General features: G+C 38.3%; 1 protein-coding gene across 2 annotated transcripts in view; it reads right to left on the bottom strand.

Annotated features, from left to right (window-relative positions):
- Nucleotides 1-12,790, bottom strand: part of SHCBP1 (SHC binding and spindle associated 1) — a 35,896-nt gene that overhangs the window by 14,698 nt on the left and 8,408 nt on the right. For both annotated transcript variants that reach the window (XM_071209187.1, XM_058280076.2), the window contains exons 5-6: nt 5,691-5,783; nt 57-290 (exon numbers count right to left, since the gene is read on the bottom strand). In XM_071209187.1, coding sequence (XP_071065288.1) covers nt 57-290; nt 5,691-5,783 — 327 coding nt within the window. The remainder of the gene's footprint in view (nt 1-56; nt 291-5,690; nt 5,784-12,790) is intronic.

Genomic DNA, 12,790 nt, shown 5'->3' with positions numbered 1-12,790 from the left:
TAAGAGAGCTGTTTAAAAAGATGTCAATCAGCAAAGAATTAAAAAGATGGACATACCTCAACAAAGGATTCTCAATGAGTTTTAGCTTTTGTTTCAATTGTTCGATTTCCGAATACAATTTTAACCCTTCTACCATGGAAATGTTTTCCTGCTCAGAATCAGAATTACAATTTGACAAACTGCTTCTGAGGTTTAAAAATTTTCTGTAACTCTCCTCACACTGAGACAGCAAATTGCGGTAGTCAACAATAAGTCCTGAAGGAACTCGGTCTTCAAGAATGTCATAATGCCTGAAAGTTTAAAAGCATGTTAAAATCCATTGCCTTTTAGACACATTTTCCTATCATTATGACAGTCCATTTAGTCCTCAAAGACCCAGTAAGAAAAGTGTTTTATAGTGTATCACTCAGGTATATATTAAGTCTTTCTGAATAGCACTCTATTATAAGTGGAAGCTATTCAAAGTTTTAAGTACCACTTTATTAAGGTTAGTAATTTTTCTTCTTTTGAGGAGGTTATGTTTTCCCTTAGATCAAAAGCACTGGTGCTTTAAACTCTAAAAGTTCAGATTGCACAATTTGTAATCATTACTTCATAAGAAATTATTTGTTTCTCATATATTAGATTTAAAACCTTAACAATAATAAGTAAATGGCAAGGAGGATATAGGGAGTGGGGCTGGGAAGGGAAGTATTCCAAATTGTTTCATAACAATGTTTAAAATTACCATATTTATAGGATCAGAAATTAGAAGTGATTCAAATCATCTTGTCCTTCATCACATTTAAAGCACTATGGCACAAAATTATGTTGAAGTTTTCCCTCAGGAAGATTATTGGACAACCTTATTAGAACTTAAAGTTTATTATTAATTTTGGTACCATCTCAAGTTATTTATAGATGCAACAAAATAATTTCAGTGTATAATCGAGTTAATGGATTTGAAATTAATGGATTGATAAATAAAGTACAATATTATTGTCATTACTTACAGTTTAAAAATAATTGGTTTCTTTCTCTGTTAAAATATATTGACTAGCTATGACTTATGCCAGAGGTTCTCAAGTTCTGGCTACATATTAGAATCACCTGGGGTGGTTTTAAAAATGCAGATGCTCTAGAGGTAGGTGTTTTTATTATAATTCCCCAGGAATTCTAATGTGTAGCCAAAGCTGATAACTAGTGCCTTAGATGATTTTTTTAACTTAGTCATGCTCTAAATAAAATGGGAGAGGGAGTGAGGAGCAGGCAACCAGAACCACATCCTAAGCAAATTTACATCAAATTATGGTAAACATTCAAATAGTTTTTAAAAAGAATAAATATTAATTTTTATCCGTTTTTCAAGTAAACACATTAGGTAAAGCTTGAAAAGCAAGAATTTTGTTTGTTCTGGTTTAATCCATACTCATTTAAAGACACTCTGGAAATCCACTTTGCAAACAAGTAATCGGGAAACAATCCACTGACTGCTAGCTTAGATCAAATTTTAAAATAAATGTCCTAGCACTTTGATATCCATGCCAATCAGCTTATCTCTTCTCATTATATTGTTACTTCATAGTCTGGAAGCAATATTCCAACATCTATGTGTCTCAGTAACATAAGCTTTGAAGCAGTGTTTTGAATTAGAAAGAAAAAAAAATTTACAGCACAGTATATAACCAAGACAGTATGCTTTGATTCCCTTTGAATCTTGCCTGTTGATAGACAGCTATCTTAGCCCAGAGACCTAGTTGAAGAGTCTGATTACATTTGATAATATTCCAGTTTCTCCATCAAGTACCATAGTTTCTTATCCATAACTGAAAATAATTTCTCCCTTATGCTTTCCCATCTGCCAGTGCTGTATACAGTGTGCTAGAAAATCATTTCTTGTTGTTAGCACATGTAAGGCTGTCAAATTAGAATACGGTTTTTCCTAAGCAAAGATCAAATTTGCCAGGTTTGCATGATAGCCACCTACTATTACATTTTACTTCAATCAAAACCAGTCATTATTCTTTAAAAGCACATGTATCTGAAATTATAATGTCTGAAATTATATGTCAAATGAGAATGCTCATTTGACAATATGACAAAGAAGGGTTACTGGTTTAGGGTGTTGGATGGGGAACATTCAGGCCAGGGTGTACCTGTGGCAGGCTTCTAGGGAGCATGTGAGTGATCAGTTTGGCATAGTATGCAGCATCAGTGGGTAGAACCCACGTAATGAGCAGGAAGGTGTTGGACTCCCATCCTAGGGAGGCCTACTATGTTCTAAAACAGAGGGACGGAAGTAACTTGAAAGTGTCAGCGGTGCCTAATAGGGGAGGACAGACCAGTGTGTCAAACCCTCAGTGAAGATGCAAGTAACTATGAATCTTGTCTTTTAAGGAGTGAAGTCTAGTGGTTACCATAGGCTTGAAGGGAAAGGGGAGGGAGGAATAAAATAGGAGGCACAAAGGGCATTTTGGGGGTGACGGAAGTGTTCTGCATGATCTTGCAAAGATGGATACAGGCCATATTAAATTTGATCAGATTTTAACATCCAAAATGTAAACTATAATGTGACTCACTGACAATGGTTAGTAACTCTGTTTCAATATTTGTGCATCAATTGTAACAAATGCACCACCCACATATATTTTTGATGGGGAAAAGGGCGGAGGATGTTGGGTATATGGGAATCCCCTGTAGTCTGTATGTGACTCTAATGTGACCTAAAACCTCTTTGAAGAAAAAATGGAAAAAAAAAAAAAAGACACTGGGGGAATAAATAGAAGAAAATGTCACTGTACATACAGGACAACAGTCTTACAGTAATGAAAGGCAAAATGTAAAAAGAAAAAATTTTAAATTTTTTCATTATTTTTTAATATTCCAATTTTTAAAAGTATTTTTTAACATTTATGAATTTTTCTGTATTTACTTTATAAAATTATCATTACTATTTCATTTTCTTATTAATTGTATGTGGCTATTTTATTGGCTTCATTTTTTAAAAGGTTTTAGATCATAGAAGAATTATAACTGTGGCAGGGAAAGATCCTTGATATGGGGTGTCAGTGAGGGGGATATATGGGAGGAAATTCACTTGGGTATACATATAAGGCTTATAAATATATTCAAATGTTCATGGGGCATTGTCACAGCAGGTGGAGATTCACACAATAACCAAAAGAATATCAAATTCCTATCTGGGGGAGGTCTGCCACATTCTCTAAAGGAGTAAGAATGCCCCAAATACAGGGACAATGACTTATGAAGAAGAATGCTCCATTGAAGGACCCTTGATATTGATGACTATGTTTATGAGCCTTTGCTCTTGAAATTGAAACTTAGCCTAGTGACGTAGGGTGCCTAAGAGTTACCTACTGGGAGCCTCCTTGTTGCTCAAATATGGCCTCTCTCTAAGCCAAACTCAGCATATAAAAGCAATAACATTCCCCCAGCCTGGGATATGACTCCTGGGGATGAGCCTCCCTGGCACCAAGGGATTGCTACCAAGTACTAACAAGAAATACATCTGGGGGGAACAAAAAAGACCTTGACCAAAAGGAGGAAAAACTGGCTATATAAAAGGGTCAAATTTCTTTGCAATCTCTTTAGCAGATTCTCTGTTACATTACATTCTGGTTTCATGCTTATTCAGTAATAAAATGGTTTTTCTTTTCTAAAAAAAAAAAAAGAGGAAAAGCTGAAGACAAATGAGTTAGTATGGCTAAGAGACTTCAAAGTGAGTTGGGAGGCTATCCCAGAGGCAGCACTTATGTACATCTCAAAAGGATCTCATTGAAGATGAAGTAGATACTACCCCAAATAGCTAAGCTCCTCAGGGATATGGAAACATTCAGACACTACAGTCAGGGCAGACAGTTCAGGAAATTGGCCCCTTAACAGTGGGCCCTAATCTGGTATTTATGCTCCCTGTGTGACAGAGTTAGACTCAGCCGTGGTTTCCAATGCATGACTCTTCTCTTCTTCTCTGTGAACCTAAAATTAGTGCTAGAGTTGGTAGGTGAACATCCAAGAGACTTAAATCTTTGGGCTGGCATGTGCCAGCTGAGTCCTATATCTCAACAGTGTTGCGACACCTACTCTCCAGTTCAATGGACTCACCCAGAACAACTAACTGGGAGGAGATAATGGACAAACAACAGACCAAGGAACCAAGAGTGCCTACAGCTGCAAGAAAGAGAGTCCTATCCATTGAATGTATGGGATCAAAGTCCCCCTCAATAATGGTGGAGGGGCATCACCATCCCAGAGTCCTTAGGATTGGGAAACGAACTATGGACAAAATAAACTTATTAGTATTCACCTATAGACTTACTGTGATTCTAGCAATGAAAGAAATACCATTGTTGTGGAGGCAGTGACCCATGGATGTTCTGGGGTGAGGGAGAGGGAAAAACAGGTGTAATGGGGAGCGTATTCGGGACTTGGGAATCATTCTGAATGATACAACCACAACAGATACAGGCCATTATATACCCAGCCATAACCTACAGAATCAAAGGGGAGAGTATAAACTACAATTTAAACTGTAATTCATGATTAGTGGCAGTGCTCCAAAATGGATTTAACAATTGCAATGGATGTATCACACTGATGAAAGATGTTGCTATTGTGGAAAAATGTGGAAGGTGTGGGGAGTGAGTCATATGGGAATCCCCTATATATTCTCTGTAACATTTATATAATCAAAGTATCTTTTAAAAAATTTTAAAAAGCATGTGTATCAAATCTAGGAAATGTGCAGGCTCATTGGAATTCTGGCATTTTATTAAATACACTATGGAAACACAGGAACTGTCCAAAGAAAATCTGGAAAGAAGGCTAAATTTTTTAAAAAGTCAATGTTTGAAGATCTGAGATCAAAATTCCAAACCAGGAAGGACCATTAATCGGACTCTTCACTTATTTTTATTTATGTTATTATTATTATTCACTATTTAAACCAAGAGATAGTTAATAAACCAAATTAGTTTCTACAGAAATGTAAAGAGTATTGCCTTTTCTTATATAATAAAATCATCTTTCAAACAGGGAAAAAAATTATCTTCTACAATTTTTTTTTGAAGGCAAGTTCTAATTTTATTCTTCCTGTAACACTGCCTATTAAATTACTTCTCATTAATACAAGGAAAAATTACCTGGTTTTAGAGCACCATCTAGTGGAAGACTCAAGCCACATTAGGTCAGCATAGAACAACTATTTGAGTTGCATGGATAATTTGGGTTTTCCCTACCAAAATATGATAAATTAGAAGAACATGTTTAGCTATTTTTCTAATCTTTATTCACCACCAATATAACTATTTAGTATTTTCATCTATTTATCAGTAATATTTAAGGACATGAACTTGACAAAACACCCCAAGATTAGTCTATTAGTTTATTTTCAAATAATTCTCTTTGTATTATACAAAGGGGTTTTAATACACTAGCCCAATTGAATTTTATTCAGTTTTACAAAAACAGGGATCTGTTCATTTAGATTTTCTTGAAATTCTGATTTTAGATTCAGTTTATAAACATTAAAAGCTGCTTTCTCTGCACTTAAACAAGTTTCAATTAATAACCTGTCAATGGGTTGTACTATTTTTATAGGTTCTATTTCTGCCTATGGGCCCCTCACACACACACACACAATTAAACCTAGGCTAACTATTTTTCCAGCATGTATCAAGATCTGTAATACTTACAATCTCAGTCGAGGTTCAACACATCTTACAAAATAATCGTATTCATCCTCCTCCTCTTCATCCCAACTCCTCCAAATGTTTTGGTAGAAAAACCTGGAAAAGATATTGGTGGTATTAAAATTCAATCATACTGGGAAGTAGATATGGCTTTAGGAGTTGAGCACCTGCTTCCCACATGGGAGGTTTCAGGTTCGGTTCCCAGTGCCTCTTAAAGACAAACAAAAAATGACCAGACATCAGGCCAAAACAACAAGCAAAAGAAAAAAACAGGCAGGGAGCAGATATGGCTTAAGCAGCTGAGTGCCCACCTCATGCATGGGAGGTTCCGGGTTTGGTTCCCGGTGCCTCCTAAAGAAAAATCCGACAAGAAAAAAATTCAATCACTGGGGAAGCAGATGCAGCTCAGTAGCTGTGCACCTGCCTCCCATGTATGAGGTACCAGGATCAATCCTCAGTACCTTCTAAAAGAACAAAATTCAATCCCTGGCTCAAAGTGCCAGGGTATTAGAGAGGTGAAAGCAAAATTGATTTGAGTAAATCAAAAGAATTCCACCAACTATAGCAAATATGCAACATTCTCATATCTTAATATCACCAAAAATTCATGAGTGACACAATTAGGGACCTTCTTTTGACTGCCTACAGATTTTTCTATGACATTAGTTCTGTTAGGACTGTCTTTTTCTTTCAGAACTATTTATTGATGATCTATAATTGGGAGATGAGAGCACCATTTGCTGACAGGAAAGACTGGGGAAGAAACCAATTTGGAAATGAAATAAAGAGCTCTGTTTTCGCCAAGTTTGGGTTGAGATGCCTATTTGACCTTCAAGTGGGTGATACCAAGTTGGCAGATGAACAAGCACAGAGCTCAAGGGAAATGTCAGGTCTAGAGACAGAAACCTGGGGATTGTAAGCACACTGATGGTATTCAAGCAATAGAGGAGATGATTTAGGGGCTAATACAGAGCGGTAGTTTTCAACCCTGGCTGCACACTAGAATTCCCTGGGATGCTTTAAAAACTTGAGTTCATTACTCAGCTTTAAGAAGAAATACAGTATTTTCACACAGGACAACATAGATGAATTCTGAAGACCTTATGTTAAGTGAAGTAAGCCAGTCACTGAAGGACAAATATTACATAACCACACTGATATGACTTAAGCAAACTGAGCAGCACCACAGAACTTGAGTTTGGAAGATAGGTTAAAAGGAGACAGAAAGGGAGTAGAGAGTGGTGAGCTGATGTTCAATATAGGCAAAACCTATGATAATGTAGAACGGAATAGTTGGGCAGTGGATGGGGTTAATATTGGTACAGTGATATGAATGAGGTCCACAGTGCTGGAATATGAGGTTAAGGTAGGGGGTTGGGTTGGACTATCCATGGCACTGGGGGGAGAGCTGGAGGAAGGAATTGATTAACTCTGAGGATCTGTAGGTATGTGCTTAAAACTACAATGGTGGGAATGTACTTTTGGCAAATATGGCAAGAGATGTTACTGGTGCAGGGCATAAAGTGTGGAGAAATACATGGGATAGCGTGCACCTGGGGTATGCCTTTATGGAATATGAAAATGTTCATCTTGTCATCATAGTGTGTTATCTCAGTGGGTGGAGACCCAAGCAATGAACAAAATATTAAAGTCCCATCCTAGGGAGCCCTACTATGTTCTCAATTAGAGGGCAGGAATTTCTCAAGAACACAGGCAGTTCCTAACAATAGAAAACCGACCAATATGTCAAGCTTTTAGTATTAATGCATGAACTATGAATCTTATTCTTCAAAAACTGAAACTCAGTGGTTACCATAGGTTCTGAGAGGACAGGGAGGAAAGAATAAAATAGATGGAACATAGGGCATTTTTAGGGCATTGGAATTGTTGGCATACACTTGCAATGACAGATACAGGCCATTATAAATTTTGCCAAAACCTATAATAGTGTATGGTGAAAAATGTAAACCATAATGTGAACTACCAACTATGGTTAGTAGCAATGCTTCAAAATCTGTTCATCAATTGTAACAAATGTAGCATATTCATGTAAGATGTTTCTAATAGGGAAATATGTGAGAGGGGGAAGGGGTGGAGTATATGGGACTCCCCTATATTTTCTATGTGACTTTTCTGTAATTTAAAGCTTCTAATAAAGAGAAAAAATAAGACACTGGGGGACATACAGAAGAAACTGTGCATTAAAAATAGCATTATCTTATGGCGATGAAAGACACAATAAAAACATTTTTTTCTTTTTGTGCTTTGTTATCCATTATTACTATTTTACTTTTTATTTTTATTTTTTGCCTCTGTTTTTGGGGAGGTTTTGTATTGCAGAAGGGTTGCAACTGTGACAGCGGAGGATCACTGGTATGGTTGTCAGTAATGGGGGGATGTGTTGGGAGGGATGCACGTGGGGCATGCCTCCATGGAATACGAATATGTTCTAGTAATCATGGAGTATTGTCTCAGTGGGTGGAGACCCACACAATAACCGAAAGAATAATGAATTCCTATCCTGAGAAGTCCTGCTACATTCTCTAATAGAGTGACAAAAACCCCAAGAATACCTGGGCAGTGTCTAGTGAAGGAGGACTTACCAATATGCCAGGTCCTTAATATTGATGGTTGTACTTATGAACCTTGTACTTGTGAAATTGAAACTTAGACTAGTAATATATATAGCTTAAGAATTACCTCCTGAAAGACTCCCTGTTGCTCAGTTGTGGCCTTTCTCTAAGCCAAACTCAACACATGAACTCACTATCTTCCCCCGAGCATGGGACATGATTCCAGGGATAAGCACCCCTGGCACTGAGGGATTATTACCAAGCACCAACTAGCAATGCATTTGGAAAAAGACTTCGACCAAACGGGGGAAAATATTAAATACAAATGGGTTTTTATGGCTAAGAGATTTCAAAGAGAGTTGGGAGGTTTTTCCAGAGGTTACACTTATGCACTTCGCAGCAGGATCTCATTGACTGCCACAGTAAACAGTGCCCCAAGCAGGGGCCTCCTGAGGGCTCTAGAGACATCTAGACACTATAGGCAGAGCAGACAATCTCAGGAACTCAGCAGCCTGTCAGTGGGCCTTACCTTGGATTGTATGTTTCCCAATGCAAATTGAGTTAGACTCATTTATAATTTCCCTATATATGGCTCTTCTGCCCCTTTTATTTGAACTTATAATTAGCACTACACTTGTCAAATACATGCCCTAGCACTATACTTATCAAATATATGTTGATTGAGCCCTGAATCTCAGGAGAGTTGCGACATGTACTTTCCAGTTAAATGGACTCACCCAGGACAAAAAAGCATGATGATAGATAACACCCATCCCAGGAAACAGAGTATCTACAACTGCCAGCAAGACAGTTCTATTCATCTGCCACATGGGATCTAAGCCCCCTCTCAATCAGAAACAGAGTGGGCATCACCATCCCCAAATCCTCAAGATTGAGGAGTGAGCAAATATAAGGAGGGGATGCAACTATGGACTAAAATAGACTTATTATTCTAGCAATAGATGAACTTGTAACATTGATATAAAGGCAGTGGTCACCAGAGGTTCTAAGGGGAGGGAGAGGGAAGAAGGTGTAATATGGGGCATTTTGGGACATTGGAATTGTTCTGCACAACACTGCAATGATGGATATGAGCCATTATACATTTTGTCAAAATCTATAAAATTGTGCAGTGTAAAGTAAACTATAATGCAAACTGTAGACCACAGTAGTAATGCTTCAATATGTGTTCATCAAATGTAACAAATGTACCACACTAATGAAAGATGTGGAGGGGGAAAAGTATGGGAGGGGGTGGGGTATGTGGGACTCCCCCTTTATTTTTGATGTAACATTTATGTAACTAAAGTTTTTTTGAAAAGGAAACATTTGCCAGGAGCAGATATGGCTCAAGCAGCTGAGCACCCACCTCCCACATGGGAAGTCCCAGGTTTGGTTCCCAGTGCCTCCTAAAAGAAATAAGAACAAACAACAAGGAAAATAAATGAAAAACTGAGGGAAGCTGATGTGGCTCAGTGGCTGAGCACCAGCTTCCCACATATAAAGTCCCAGGTTCATTCCCCAGTCCCCAATACCTCAAAAAAAACACAAACAAACAAACAAAAAAACAACTTGATTCCAAGCCTCATTCCAGAAAATCAGTAAATCAGAATCTCTCAGGATGTTGGGGTAGAGCATCTGCATTTTTTTTTAAGCTTCCCAACTGTTTTTTTTTTTCACTTATTTCTCCCCCACTTTGTGGCTTGCTTGCTATCTGCTCTCTGTGTCCATTCGCTGTGCGTTCTTCTGTGTCTGCTTGTCTCCCTTTGTTGCATCATCTTGCTGCACCAGCTCTCCACGAGCGCAGGCCATCAGCTCTCCACAGGTGCAAGCTGTCAGCTCTCTGCAGGCATGAGCCAGCTTGCCCTCACAAGGAGGCCCTGGGACACAAACCTAGGGTCTCCCATATGGTAGACAGGGGCCCAAACAATTGAGCCACAGTTGCTTCCCCTCCCCAAATGTTTTTTAAACAAATTTTCTACTATGGAAAATTTCAAACATATACAAGAACAAAGAAAATAGTATCACAATACCATGTAACCATCATACAGTTTCAACATTTATCAACTTCTGGGCAACTTTATTTCATCTTTACACCATCCCCTTATTTCTCTGCTTCCCTCTCCCCAACATTCTGACATTTTTGAAGCAAACCACAGTCATACATAATTCATAAAATTTTTAGTATATATCTCTACAAATTAAATTTTTCCCAAAATTTTTTAAATTCCTCAATATTATCAAATATCCCATCAGCGTTCAAATTTCCTCAATTGTCTGTTTTGTTGCTGCTGTTAGTTACAGTTGGCTTATTCAAATAACAATTCAAACGACAGTCAGTCATTGCATTTAGGTGTTATGTTTCTTATATCACTTTTATTCTATAGACTACCTCTCCCTCTTTTTCTCCTTGTAATTTATTTAGTAGTTTCCACAAACTGGATTTTGTTGGTTGCATCTCCATGGGGTCATTTAACAAGTTCTTCTGTTTGCTTTATTTCTAATAAACTCGTAGTAAGTCTAGAGACTTGATAAACTTTAAGGAAGATTTTTTGGCAAGAGTACTCTGGGAAGCAGATGTTGCTCAAGCGACTGGGCTCCCTTCTACCACATGGGAGGTCCCAGGTTCGGTTCCCAGGGCCTCCTGGTAAAGAGGAGCTGGCCTGTGCGGAGAGCTGGCCTACGCGGAGAGCTGACATACAAGATGACGCAACAAAAAAGAGACACAGAGGAAAGACAACAAGAGACAAAACAAACCAGGAGCTGAGGTGGCCCAAGCAACTGAGTGCCTTTCTCCCACTTTGGAAGGTCCTAGGAGCAGTTCCCAGTGCCTCCTAAAAAGAATAGAAGAGAAGACAAGCAGACACAGAAGAACATGTAGCAAATAGACACAGAAAGTAGACAAGGAGCAAGCAGCAAGGAGGGGGGAATAAGTTTTTTTAAAAAAGATGACATTTCAACAGACTTCAGCTCCTACACTCTGATTTATTGGACTTACCCCACTCAGCTAACATGGAGCTGAAGAAGGACAACCACCACACCATGGAGCCTAGAGTGCCTACAACTGAAAGCAGGAGGATTGCATCCAGTATCCATGTGGAATCTGAGCCTCCTCTTGACATAGAGGTGCAACGGACACAACCAATCCAAGGTCCACAGAGAAAAGGTGGCATTGGTGTGGGAAAAGTAGCCATGGTGGCTGATGGGTATGGGAAATGGGAGGAAGAGATGAGATGTGGAGGCGTTTTTGGGACTTGGAGTTGCCCTGGATGGTGCTTCAGGGACAATCACCCGTCATTGTAAATCCTCCCAGGGCCCACTGGATGGAACGTGGGAGAGTATGGGCTATGATGTGGACCATTGACCATGAGGTGCAGAGATGCCCAGAGATGTACTTACCAAATGCAATCAATGGATGTGTCATGATGAAGGGAGTGAGTGTTGCTGGGGCGGGGGAGTAGTGGTGGGGGTGGTGGGGTTGAATGGGACCTCATATTTTTTGAATGTAATAGTTTTACAAAATGAATAAAATTAGAAAAAAAAAAAGATGACATTTATTTCTATTTTTTAAAAAAGAGAGTACTTCAAGGGAAGAATAATATACTTCCACCACTAAGAACATAATGCCTGGTAGTCTCTTGTTTTGTGAGGTTAAGAATGATCATTGAATTCAGGTGTTGTCAGCCTGACCAATTCACTACAAGGTTCCCCATCAGTTTTTCACATAATGGTTTTAACAGCCTTTGATCACTGCTTTCATTTCATTAGGGGTTGCAATAGTTACATTCTGATTCATCCTTTCTTTTCCATGTATTAGTTGGAATGCATCTATAAAGAAAATCCCCAGGCAATTCTAACATGCTTTCAAGCTTGACTATAGAGAGAGAATACTGGCCCAGGACTGAGCCCTAGGAAATTCTAACATTTTCAAAGTTTCAATATGATAAGAAAAACCAGCCAAGGTGACTGAGATAGACCATCAGGTGATAGACCATCAGGATAATGGTGTCCCAGAACCTAAGAAAGGAAAGTGTTAAGAAGATGGGAGTATACCATATGACCCAGCAAGAATTGGAAACAGGTACTCTAACAAATACTGGTAAATGAATGTTTACAGCAGCACTATTCATAACAACCAAGAGGTGTAAACAATACAGATGTCCATCAACAGATATATGGACAAATTGTGGTATATACATACAATAAATATTATTCAGTCACAAAAAGGAATGAAGTTCTGATACATGTTACAATATGGATGAACCTTGAAAGCATTATGTTGAACAGAGAAATCTACAGAGACAGAAAGCACGTAAGTGGTTGCTGTGGGGTAGGGGGATGGGAGGATAGGGGATGATAGCTATAGGGCATGGGGTTTCTTTGAGATGAGGGAAATGTGCTAAAATTAACTGTGGTGATGGTTGCATACACCTGTAATTATATTAAAAATCATCAAATTGTACACTTGAAATGCGTGAATTGTATGGTATATGAATTATATCTCAATAAACTGTTAAAAAATAAGAGAAA

Source organism: Dasypus novemcinctus, chromosome 18 (genome assembly GCF_030445035.2).
Source record: "Dasypus novemcinctus isolate mDasNov1 chromosome 18, mDasNov1.1.hap2, whole genome shotgun sequence".
Taxonomy (NCBI): Eukaryota; Metazoa; Chordata; class Mammalia; order Cingulata; family Dasypodidae; genus Dasypus; species Dasypus novemcinctus.
The sequence above is the reverse complement of the archived record's forward strand: the minus strand, read 5'-3'. Positions and strand labels throughout refer to the sequence as shown.